We start from the raw sequence: 13,345 nt of genomic DNA, 5'->3' as shown, positions 1-13,345 counted from the left end.
AGGGTTTAAGATACTTGAATCTTATTTGTTTTCTCTATTTTTGGTTGTTTGGATCTTAGAATGATTGATGATCTAGTTTGTTTTTGTGAAATCTAAGACGAGATTGATAAAGGAAGATGACATGAGAGGCAAAATTGATGCAAGTGAGAATGAAATCTGCGAGGGTGAGAAATGGCGGGATGAACTATGAGAATGAAATCGCGAATCTGCGATTTATGTTTTGTGTTTTGATTTGGTAAAGGTAGTTTCATCATTTCAATTTATTATGGGACTTACTGGTAAAAAAATTCGAAGTAGGACTTAATATACCATTATTTCCTAAAACGAGACTTACTTGTAAATCACCCTAAAATAAAAGTATCGACCAAAAAAGAAAAGTAATAATAAAAGTATCAAGAAAATCAATACATATAACAACAATTGAAAGAAACTTTTCAAATAATTGCTCAAAATTTCCCATTTTTTTATTGCACTTTGCATCAGTTCATTACATGTAGATGAGTTACATTACGGACTCAATGCCCTAGGGTCGCCGTACAGGGTCACCTTACACAAACTTAACTCATTACAAAATCAAAATAAGCAGAAAAGAATTCAAAAGTTGATAAAGCCAGAAAAAAAGATTGAAACAAAAAAATAAAATAAAAATCCTATAATAATGTACATCACACATTGGCAGAAACTATCTCGACTAGAAGATCTTTTTCACAAAGAGTTATTTTTTTGCATAAAATTATTATCTTTTCTGGAAGTTAAATACCCTGATTGAATAGGCAAAGATGAATCCAAAGAGTACGGCTATCCCAGCTATAATAATTGCCACATATCCCACAAAGTCATGTTTAAAATCGAAGTAATTCCTAACGAATTCTTCAACTGTTTCGTCTGTGTCAAGAAGCTTTTCTTGAATGTCTCCGAACTGTGAAGCAACTAATCCATAAAGAGTCCAAGAAACCGGGCAAATGTAATAGTACCACCTCCACCACACCGGTATTCTCTGTCATGATCATAGGAAAATAAGAAAAATGAAAAAATGTTTAGATCCTTTTGAGTTATTCTTTAACTTGTTATCTCTCGTGTTGTGAAAGTTGAATGTTTTGGAATCAATTTAACTTACTGTTTTTGGAATGATAAATCCAGAGAAAAGGTTCCATAATGCATAGAAAGCGGATGAGACTACGGAGGCAATGTTGTGGTTGGGAGTTACTGCCACTGTCATCATCCCATAGAAAGTGAAGTATAACAAGGTGAAATACATGAAAAACAGATACCATAAGAACTTGGCAACTGTCCACTCAAATCCAATCATGGCGTAAACTATGACTCCATATATGAGAGTTTGAACAAAAATGTATGGGAGCTCAATCACAACCTGCAAAACAAAATGATTGTCAAGAAAATTAAAGAAATATCAAGAAAATCTAGAAGATAGTTTCCAATTACACTTCACTTCATAGTTAACAGTTCTTTTGATCCTACTTCATCCAAACAGTAATCAAAGTTTTCCCAATCTAAAATGGGCAATCTTTTATTTTAACAAGAGGAAAGGATGAATGTATGTACGTAATCATGCATTAACCTTTTTTTCCTTTTTTTTTTTAAATATTTCAATGAATTCCTGGTAATTGGTTATTTCCAAATCCCAAATTTTCCTAGAGAGGTGCTTGAATGACAAATGCATTTTGACTGATCTATTTCGCATAGAAATAAAAATAACTACCTGTCCAAAAGCATATGGCAATGCTGAATACATTCCGGCTGCTCTTTCCCTGTAAAAGATTGTTCTCTCAATAGCAACTATAGGTTGCACTGAACCGGCATTTTGTACACCAAGAAATAGCACAGCAGCATACATAGAACCCATTGCGTTGAAGATATCTTGCTGTGTTTCCCTGCAATACCAAAACACAAAAATTAATTTAGGAACTATAAAATGGCGAAACTACTTACCCAAAAAAAAAAATGGCAAAACAATTTTGAAAATTGAATAAACTATTTTTGGCTTTTCCTCTACAAATATACCTTTTGGAGCCGAGATTCCAGAAGATAGTCCCAAACAACAGAGCTATGCATGTTGTGAACAAGAATCTCACTGCACTGTATGGTGGGTTTCGCCAGTATGACAAGTGTTGTTTCCATAGGCATGCCATGCATTGGATGAAGAAAGCCTGTGAATATTGAGTGGGGAAATATATATCTTTTGAGCCGAGAGGAGGTGTACTAAGGTCCTTGATTAAGTCTTTGTTTCTCCTGATTAGTCATCATGGGTGTTAGTGCTGGGAAATAGATCCGTATCCAAATGGAAAATTATTTATGTTTGTCACATTTATACTTCAATGCTGACTTTTCTCAGAATTTAGATTAGTTTGAACTAGATGTAGAAACAAAATTTTGTTTTGATTATGTAAGATGGCCATACCTATATAGATCTGAATTCTTGTACACTTCAGCAAAGTTCACCCCAAGAGCTGCTTCTTGTGCTGCTGAAGTCACCTCTAACATCCATGTTGCTGGATTATAACCGGCTTTGATTTTACTAACTCCATTGATACCCTAAAAGAAATATAAGATGATTATGTTAGTACCTAAGCAAAAACACAAACACAGGAAGTTTGAATGGTCTCGTGTATATTACTTCAAAGTACTCAATCAGATGGGCAGAATGGCGGCCTAATGGACCAACATATATTTCTTCACCTCCTCGTTTTAGAAGAAATAGCTGCGAATCCAAAATATTTGTTCTTTAGTTCTCTTATATAAATTTAGAAACTAATTTAAATCATTGGATCATCAATCTTGTAAAAATTGCCTACCTCATCAAAAGCATCAAATATGTCAATGCTCGGCTGATGGATGGTACACACCACCGTTCGTCCTGTGTCCACCGTGTTTCTCACTGTTCTCATCACAATTGCTGCTGCTCTGGCATCAAGTCCCGAGGTTGGCTCATCCATGAATATTATGGATGGGTTGGCTACGAGCTCTACTGCAATTGTCAACCTCTTGCGTTGTTCAGTTGAAAGACCGTTCACTCCAGGCAACCCAACAAGTGCTTCCTTTAAAGGGGTTAGCTCAACAAGCTCCATGACCTCATCGACAAACATCTGCAATTCATCATTTAGATTAACATTTTAACATGTCTATAATTGAAAGAAAGACATGCAAGGATTCATCTTGGCATTCAAACTCTATGATTATAGGTCACCTTTTTGCGAGCAGAATCAATGTCAGAAGGCAACCGGAGCCAAGCAGAGTATTGCAAGGACTCGTAAACAGTTACATGAGGGGAGTGAATGTCAGTTTGCTCACAGTATCCTGTTACACGAGCGAATGTCTCTTGTTTCTTTGGGTATCCTGATATCGTGATCCTTCCCTCAATATATCCACCCGTTTTCCTACCTGCCAAGACATCCATCAGAGTGGTCTTTCCAGCCCCACTAACACCCATCAGAGCTGTAAGAACTCCAGGCCTGAAAGCACCGCTCACGCCTTTCAAAAGTTCTAGACGGTCTTCAGGAATGCCTTGAGCTTTCATTTCCTATAAGTATAGTAACAATTTTAGTATGTGCACAATCATCAAGATAATCAAGATTAGCACTTTGTGTTCAAACAAGTATTATGTTTTTACTTGACTATCCATATACTCAAAGATACCTGTGGCATATCTACTGCATATCTGACATCATCGAATGTGATTGAAAGAGGTTCGAATGGAAGAACCATTCCGCGCTTCCTGTTTTGGCTGACTTCACTAATGTTGCCTACTCTTGAAGTCACTGAGGTCGATGAAGCACTTCTTTGAACTTCATCTCCCCTTTCTGTATAAAGATGCGTTGAGTGTGTTACCACCAAAAACTTGCAAACCATAAATGAAGGGCACAATCTGAGTGCTAATTAGTGACCAACCTGAAAGCCTCTTTCCTCTTGATGATAGCTCAATCTCTCTTGTCTTATAAGCATTTCTCTCTGCCATGGTTTCTTCAGTCAGAATAGCCTGAGGCTTCCCAAATGCTGCATCATATTGACCCCTTAATTACTTAATATAACAAATTGATCCCCAAGTAACTCTAATTGGGGTTTGTCAAATTTTAAAGTGAAAAATCCAATATTCAAAATGAATGAATGGTTACTCACGGTTGAGATAAGCGAGAGCCAAAGTGAAAAGGGAATTGAACAGAAAAATATATCCAATCGAAGCTCCGACTCCAATCCAATACCAGTATGCTTCTGAGAATATCCCACGAGACTTCAAGACTATTACGCCTAATGATTCTGTTGAATTTGCAGGAACCTATAACACAAAATTTTCCCAAGTTTAGATCATCTTACTCTAAATCTTTTTCCTTTTTTTTTTCTTTTCTTTTTTTTGTGATGATTTTCTTTAGGTTGCTTGCAAGCTCACAAACATGATAAGCTTACATGTCTCCAACTGCTCCCAAGAAATTCATTCACTGCTATAGCGTTCTGCGCATACATCAAAGGTGAGGCCCAATAACCCCATATCCACCATTTCTTTATATTCTCTGAGGCAAAGAAAGAAGCTCTTATAATAAAACTCAAGTCACATGAACCAGAAGAAAATGTGTGTGCACACTTGTGCCATATTATGTTTCACTTTCTTTACCTCTTGACAAGATAAATCCACCCAATACAAGAACTCCAAGTAGTGCAAATGAGCCAAAAGTGTTCGCAACAATCATGTTCCGCCCTAATGCCCCAATGAGTCGGAACATTCCAGAAGCCATCTGGTTAATGAATAGAAGCAGAAGGTACATTTTGAACAACCTGCCATTAAAAATCGATCAGATTATTGAAATGAAAATCTTGAAACCAAATCCTAAACTACAGTCACACATCATTACCTTCCGACATTTGGATCAAATCCTATGACATAATAAGTCGTGAACACCCAAATACCGACTTCTACAAATGTTATTGGGATCTTGAGGATCCATGTAGGTAAAGAGTATGCCCAAGCTGGAAAGAAGAGAAGGTCTCTTTGCTTGTAGAAGGTGGGAAGCTTCAAGATGGTCATTGCTAGCTCTGCGAACCCATTAAACATAACCATCATGATACTATAGAACAGAGCACCCATGAAAACCGTTCCATCTGCTCTTGTTTTCTTGGGCATCTCAGTTCTTAGAAATATTGTCATTGCAATAAACGCCATAATAATAAGCTAAAACAGACAACCATTGATGCGAGTTAGAACAAAACTTCCAAATTATTTCATAAATGTGAAGTGGAACTGTGAAAGTTTAATGATTTGATTTGACATGTACTCACTTGAGTGAATTTGAATATGTAGAAAAATGAATTCCTTTTCATGAGCAAGTATTCTCTAGAGACGAGAGCTTTCAACAGTTCCTTCTTACTAACACCATACTTCTTAGTTGTTAAAGCTGCAGGGTGGCTCTTGGCTTTGTCAAATGGAACGCCAAGCTCATCTCCTAGTTTTCGACCAACGTGAAATGACAGAAATGCCTCTGCAAATTCGTTGACTGTAACAAAATTATACGGCCCGTCCCTCTTTGCCCAGTACTGCTCTTGATCTTTCTTCGATGTCACCTATGATTCCACCAAAAACAATTTGAGTACTTCAAAAGTCTAGTGTGTTCTAAACAATCAAAAAAGAATGTATTTAGAGAACAGTTATAGTTAAAAAAGCACTTCTTGTAAAAAGTCCGCAACTCCTTTCCTCTCAGGACACTTGAAGCCCATGCATTCGAAAAACTCTAGGACATTTTCGTGGGGGCCTTCATATACAATTTGCCCATCTGAGAGGAGAATTATGTCATCAAACAAGTCATAAGTTTCTGGCGCTGGCTGGAGGAGAGAGATAACAGCAGTTCCTTGAAGGATATGAATGGACTGCTTGATTGAGTTCACAATTTGATAAGTTGTAGAACTATCCAAGCCTGTTGATATCTCATCCATGAAGAGTGCTCTTGCCGGTCCAACTAGCATCTCCCCTGTATCATATTTCATCAAAATAGGTAAATATTTTTTTTTAAAATGTGTAATTATCTAACACGAAGTTAGCAGGTTAGGAATTACCTGTCGTGACTCGCTTTTTCTGCCCACCAGATATACCTCGCACCATTTCTGTTAAAATATATCATCCACTACTCCACTACACACCCCACTTCACCTACTACACTCACCTACCACCACCATCCACTACACCTACATCTATATAAACCACCATTTGTAATTTGTAATACACAAAACAATCTTGTAATATATCAATCAATAATAATACATCAATTTATTTTACATGGTATCAGAGCTTAGAATTTAGAACTTAGAATTTTCGCTTCACCGGCGGGCGGCAACCTCACCTTAGCCGTCCGCCGGACCTCAACCTATTCCGTTTATTTTTTACACATACCTTCCACAGCCAACTGTTCCATTCGCAATTCAAGCTCCCTTGGTCAAGCTTCCATCCTCCGACTCAAGCACCATGCTCAAGCTCTCCAAACTCCTCCAGCAAAGAGGTTTTCACATCACCTTTGTCAACACTGAGTTCAACCACAAACGCCTCCTCAAATCTCGGGGCCCCGACTCCCTCAACGGGCTCTCTTCCTTCCGGTTCGAAACCATACCCGATGGGCTCCCCGAGTCCGATGCCGATGCAACCCACGACATCCCACTTCACACCTCCGACTACATCGATTCCGAAACCCTACCATCCCAGAAGAAGAAGAATGTCGTCGGATGCCACCATCGCCAGCGCCGGCAACCCCAACGCCGCCACAAACCAATCATTCCGGTGCCACAACTGTCGTATCGCCACCGCCGCTGCCGCCCGCCGGTGACTTGCATAGTCTCCGATGGGGCTATGAGCTTCACTATGGATGCTGCTGAAGAATTGGGCATTCCTGAAGTTCTTTTCTGGACAACTAGTGCCTGTGGATTCATGGGTTATGAACAGTATCCTAATCTTAGCGTTGTGCAACATTTTCGAAAAGTAATTCCCATAGAAAGAAGACAATCTCGGGCTTGTGCAAAACTGTCCACTCTTGGGTTAACTTTGGGAAACTTTTCTTCTTTTTTTATTATTTTACTCCATCGTTTGGAAACTCAGCTTTTCTTTTTTTTTTATCACCCACCAATCCTTACTTTAAAACCACACTTTATTTTTTTATTATAAACCACACTTTTTGCAAAGCCCACGACACAGCTTTGCACATGCTATAACATTATTTTTCTTTATTTTTTATTTTTTAATTCCATCCACTCCCTCTCTCTCTCATCCTTTTTCTATCCACTAAACCCACTTTCATCATTTCTCACGTGATTCTCTCCTTATTATTTCTTTCTTTTTTTATTTTTCTTTCACTTTATTTTTTCATCTTTTTTTTTTTTTCATTATTATTTCTTTGCCACAAAAAAAAAAAAAAAAAAAAAAAAAACAAAACAAAAAAAAAGAGCAAGAAGACCAACTGCACACCAACTTATTTCATTCGTATCGGGGCTCACCCCGATCACCATTTTACACCACTTCAAAAAAAAAAAAAAAAAAAAAACAACAAAAAAAACAAAAAAAAAACACAAATTGGAACAGTGGGTTTTTTCGTCTCTACTCTGCCGCCGGTCTCTTCTTCTTGCCTCCGTCCTGCGCGGCCCTTGACGGTGTTGCCTCCGTGTTTCCTTGTCCACCGAGCACGTTCACGCCCCCATATTCCTCCACTGCAGCATATGGCGGACCTCCAAATCGGAACATCACAGTGGCCTTCCGCTTCAGTTCCTTATTTTCCGCCTTCAGCACACTTATCTCTGCTCGCGCATCCTTATACATGCGTTGGAGCAGAGCCAGTTGGGAGTTTAACTGTTGCACCTCATTTGTCCTACTCTGCAGCCGGTTCGACAGGTTTGTAACCGCCGTCATGCTTTCCACACATGCCTTCAAAGTATACTGATTGGCCTCCACATCCGACAGCACTGCCATTCTTTGCTCCACAGACCGCATCGGAAAGTTCAACGGAGTAAACTCCGGGGCGCTTGGTTGAGTTTCCAGTGCCACCGCACCAGTTCTCTCTCTTGTTGACTCGTTGAGGTCGGGAAAGAGGGTGAGCAGCCCGCGGGAAGACGATGAAGCCATTTTCTAGGCAACAGAGTGTTACACAGTATCTCTCTCAGCAAACTCTCTCAGAAAACAGAGTGTTACAGAATCTCTCTCAGAACTCTCTATCAGAATATCTCTCGCAGGTTTTTTTGCCTCCGCCTCCGCCTCCGTCTTATAGCCGAGGCAGCCACGCGCATCGCGCGCCTCTTGGCGCCAGACAAACGGGCACGCCAACCAAGGCACTCACGTGCCTCGCCATGATGAATCCGGCACACCTTTTGACGAATTGGGCACGCCTTTTGATGGCACGCCTTTTGACAAATTGGGCACACCTTTTGAGGGTGCAACTTTTACAACGGTCCGACATGACCCCATAAACTGTCCCGACATTGATTCCGGTTCGCCTTTTACAACGGTCCGACATGACCCTATAAACTGTCCCGACATTGATTCCGGTTAGCATACAGTGTCCTCTACAACGTTATGACACCCCCATACAGTGTCCTCTACCACGTTATGACACCCCCATTCAGTATCCTCTACACCGTTATGACACCACCATCCAGTGTCCTCTACACCGTTATGGCACACCCATCCAGTGTCCTCTACCACGTTATGGCACCACCTTTCAGAGTCTTCACCGACGGTCTGACACGACCATACAGTGTCCCCTATCTTTTTTTTTATGTATTTTCTTTTTTTATTTTTATGTATTTTCTTGTTTTGTTCCTCTCTTCAAACTCAAGTTGGTTAGTTTCTATCCTCCTTGAGTTTGCGGGGGGCTGTTAAAATATATCATCCACTACTCCACTACACACCCCACTTCACCTACTACACTCACCTACCACCACCATCCACTACACCTACATCTATATAAACCACCATTTGTAATTTGTAATACACAAAACAATCTTGTAATATATCAATCAATAATAATACATCAATTTATTTTACAATTTCATCACCCACCATAGTGTCAGCACAAACTTCCAGTCCCAAAATCTGTGAATTTGGAAAACCAAAAAGTATACATATCAAATTTTGTGCGAATTTTGTTTTTTCCCCCATGAAATGTCGTTTAAGAGAAATTCAATCAAACACCTTAAGAACATAGTCTGTGACCACATTGGCCCTTTGCCCTTCTAGTGATACTGCCTGAATAATTACAAAAGTATAGTTAGATATACAAAACAAAAAAAGAAAACAATTCACAAGAATTGCATCCAGAAAAAAAACATTTATGGCTCAACAAAATACCAAAAATTGCATATAAAAACAAAACTAAGCAAATGAAAAAAAAAAAAAAAACAACAACAACCAAACAGAACAACTATTCCCTTACTTTCATGTAAATATCAAGATCAGGATCAGGCTTAATGTTTGCTTCCTTTTCTCTTCTAGCCAATTCTGTTAACATGTCTGCAAAATTTTCAAATTCAAGCAAACCAATTACGACCCAGTTCAATTCTCATAACCAAATCCTAAATATGATCAACACCTATTGAATATAACTGACCATAGCGAGCTCCGACCCCTTGACATCTTGCTGAGAAAGCAAGTGTTTCCCTCACTGTCAATTCTCCTATATGAAGGTCATGCTGACTTATATAAGCTGATGTCCTTTGCGGAACAAACTCATTCATTCCATGGCCATTGTATGTTACTTTCCCAGAAACCTGCAAATTTTTTACCGTCAGATTTGTTTTGCAAAAATCAAAAGGTTACAATTGCAAAAAACAATAAAGAGAAACAATTAAACACTTATATGTGGTTTAGTAATATGCCTAAGTCGGGAAGAACATAAAGTTCACTATGTGCCTAACGGGCCCTCCATCTCGATAAAGGGCTTTTATAGTAAATTTGAGTGTAGAGTAAAAGGACAACACAACTCGCTACAAGATTCATGTAAAGATTACAAGATGAAACAAGTCCCCAATTCCATTTTGAGTATGTGTTTTCTAAAATATATTAAAAATTATGCTTTTCGAAGATTAAATTCACTATACGCCCAATAGCCTAATAGTCACAGCACTCCGTCTCCGTAGAAGTCCCGTACAATAAATTTGAGTGTCTAGTAAAATTACAAAACTCTTCACAACAAGATTTATGTAAGATCACAGGATAAAACAAGTCCCCAATTCAATTTTCAGAAATTGTTCTATGAAAAATACTTCAATTAGTTTGGTGTAAATAAACAGCAAAAGATGTTTCTAAATTTTTAAAAATTATTTTTTTCAAAAAAATAAATAAATCAAAATCAAGATGATGATTGCTTTGAATTTATTATTATTATTTTTGACCAAATTAATTTATAATATTTAAAAATAAATAAATTTTAACAATCCAGAGATTGTTTTTTTTTTTAAAATGAAGTAGTAGTTGTGTTCTTACTTTTAGATCTGAATCAAGTTTTCCACCCAAAGCAAGCAGCAATGATGTCTTTCCAGAGCTTGGTGGGCCCAAAAGCAATGTCATTCTGCAAAAACAAGATCAATGGGGTTGAGAACTATGTTGTTAGGTTAATCTATAACAAATAACAGACAATGGGACTTAAAAATTTTATCCTCACCTTCCAGGCTTGATGATTCCACTAACATCATGAAGGATTGATAATGGTTTCTTCCTACTTGGAAGCACATGGAGGTAATTCAAGAACCCCTTTTTAAAACAGAGAGAAACAGAGAGAGAAAACAGGCTTAGTTCAATTTACAAATTACAACACAGATATGAACATGTTAATGTGATCTAATTGAGAAAATTCACCTCAAAAAGATTAATGGAAAAGTTGAGAATTGTTGGAAGTGCTCTACCACCAACATAAGCTTCTGCATCGACATTCAAATGCTCGAACCGGACTTCAATGGTGGGAAGATCAATCCCAACTCTGTAAAAATCAGAAAAACAGAGACAAAAAAATAAATGTGCTTCAAACACGATTACATCAACAACCCAGATCAATTTACAATCATAAAATCCCAAAAAAAAGAAGAAAAAATTGAGATTACCTGTCAATGCGTTTCTTGAGCTTCAACAAGAACTTCTCATTGTCATCCTCTGCGATTTTCACGAGCCTCTCCAACAGATTCTTTCTCTCCACCACTCCAAGATTTTTGATGTCAATCTCTCTCGCATGGCCTTGTTCTTCAGTCAGAATACCTCTCTGAATCCTCTGATAAGTGGGTAATTTTTCCAGAGCAGCCCATTTCAGAGCATCTTCGTCGTCTTCATCGTCAAAAGATTTTGAGAAAACTTCTCTCCCGCTGTTCCTCCATATGTTGGAACTACTCAAACGAGCACTACTCACTCTCAGTATATTATCACCACCCTCCATTGTCACCAATGTTTCTCAAATTTCTTTTGAGGAATTTGATTGAATCTTTGATGTGTTATTTTTATTTTTTAGAGGAGAAGAACAGATGGGTATCTTTTGGTGTGTCTCTGTTTCTAGGTGTTGGATAGTGGGTATCCGTCTTTGTTTCTTCTTGTATTTTGTTGGGTAATTCGTTTGGTAGTTAAAGGAATATGATGTGTGAGAGACAAGAAAGAGAGCGTATATGTATTGGTTTTGAAGTGAGTGTGTGATGTATGTAATGATGTCATTGCCATTTGGGAAAATTATTTGCAATGTCAAAATTGTTTTTTAGTCGTAGAGCGGAACAATAATTTCATTATTATGGTGGAATAAATTTCGTTTGTACGTGGTGTAAGTTCTTTTTAGAGGGATTTTTTTTAGAATTTCAGATATTAAGATTTTATAATATAAAGGATATTTAATATTTTCATAATATTTAAGATCTCTTAAATTTTCATCCGGAGAAATTTCAAATCAGAGAATTTTTAAATTTATATGGTTTGTTTAATTTTTTTGATTTTCTATGTTTTAAAATTTCTCTGGGGTTGAATTTTCTCTAATTTACTCACAAACAACTCTGTGATTTGTTCACAATTTTCTGTGTATTTGACTAATATTCTCTGATTTACTCATAATTTTCTCTATGTTTTAACCAAACTAGAGAAAATTATGTCTGTTACTTTTCTGTGTTAATTTTCTCTGTGTGATGGCCAGAGAAATTTGTTGATTTTCTCTGGCCAAATCACATTCTCCCACTGTGATCAAATCACACATTCAATTTCAATCCACAATTTCAAGTAACCAAATCCATAATCTAAAAACTCAAAATGAATTCAAACCTTATCAAAATTTCTAACATCAACTGTCTTCAAACAAGACACCTTAAACTCTATCAACAAATCTCCCTTTATCAATGCCAACTTCACCAACGCCTCCGCTGCAGTCGACCTAGAGAAATTTCCATCTAGAGAAATTTCAAACCAATTCTCTGGTTTGTTCAATTTTTTTTTATTTTCTTTGCTTTGAAATTTCTCTGGGGTTGAATTTTCTCTAATTTGCTCACAAATATCTTTATAATTTGTTCATAATTTTCTCTGTGTATATTGATATTGCTTTGTGGAAGTTTGAGACCACCAAATACTACTGCATTGTCATTGATGCTCATGGCCATCGTGATTTCATCAACTCTACCACTGGTAGTTTTGAAGCCGGTATTTCCAAGGATGGTCAGACACCTGAGCAGCATGCTAGAAGCAAAATTCAACTCTTTTGAAATTTCTCTGAGTTGAGAATTTCTCTAGACTAGGGAAGAATTTCTTTAGACTCACTTCAACTCAGAAATTTTTTCTCAAAGCCAGAGAAATTTTCCTCACCAACCCAGAGAAATTCACTCAAATCAGAGAAATTCTCCCTCTCCAAATCACTTAACCCAAAGAAATTCACAACTCAGAAATTCCATTTTATGTCACCATTCGAATCCGACCTCTTAGCTTACTTGATCTTCTCAAGTTGAACCTGAGTATCCTTGAACAGCTGCATCCTCTTAACCTCCAAATGTTTAGCGAATTGCATCCTCTACTTCTTCAATTCAATCATCTACCTCTGCTTCTTCAATTCCTCATAAAATATGAATCATCCACCACCAGAGACAGCGGTTTATAAGGAAACACCACCTGCTGGACCACCAGCCCCGGTAGCTTACACTTCCTATCTTCATAACAATCGATAAATTCAGATAATCTTCCTATAATTTTCCCTTGAAAATCGGAGCTTTATCACCAATCTCCATAAATTTCACCTCCAATTTTACCTTCTAGATCCACAAAGCTTGTGTACCATGTAGAGAGATGGGTGGTAATGGCAAGCTTCACAAGCGGAAAATCTCTATATAGAGATCACCAAGGAACCTCCCACTGAGTACGTCT

The 13,345-nt window shown here is 37.7% G+C and overlaps 1 protein-coding gene across 1 annotated transcript; it reads right to left on the bottom strand.

The window, feature by feature from the left end:
* Nucleotides 1-442: 442 nt before the first annotated feature.
* LOC114298861 (pleiotropic drug resistance protein 1) lies at nucleotides 443-11,599 on the bottom strand. The gene is made up of 25 exons (XM_028243497.2): nucleotides 11,074-11,599; nucleotides 10,832-10,952; nucleotides 10,638-10,726; nucleotides 10,460-10,544; nucleotides 9,585-9,744; nucleotides 9,411-9,487; nucleotides 9,170-9,223; nucleotides 9,029-9,070; nucleotides 6,058-6,106; nucleotides 5,671-5,972; nucleotides 5,287-5,568; nucleotides 4,863-5,179; nucleotides 4,625-4,785; nucleotides 4,420-4,523; nucleotides 4,135-4,291; nucleotides 3,907-4,011; nucleotides 3,655-3,818; nucleotides 3,206-3,538; nucleotides 2,814-3,104; nucleotides 2,636-2,719; nucleotides 2,420-2,553; nucleotides 2,023-2,250; nucleotides 1,721-1,892; nucleotides 1,118-1,372; nucleotides 443-997 (listed from the first exon to the last, which is right to left on the bottom strand). The coding sequence occupies exons 1-25, from the start codon at nucleotides 11,397-11,399 to the stop codon at nucleotides 737-739; spliced, it is 4,353 nt and encodes a 1,450-aa protein (XP_028099298.2). The 5' UTR covers nucleotides 11,400-11,599; the 3' UTR covers nucleotides 443-736.
* Between the last annotated feature and the right edge of the window lie 1,746 nt (nucleotides 11,600-13,345).

Source organism: Camellia sinensis, chromosome 13 (genome assembly GCF_055761805.1).
Source record: "Camellia sinensis isolate YWXY chromosome 13, ASM5576180v1, whole genome shotgun sequence".
Classification (NCBI taxonomy): domain Eukaryota; kingdom Viridiplantae; phylum Streptophyta; class Magnoliopsida; order Ericales; family Theaceae; genus Camellia; species Camellia sinensis.
Note: the sequence above shows the minus strand (reverse complement) of the source record. Positions and strands in the feature narration are given on the sequence as shown.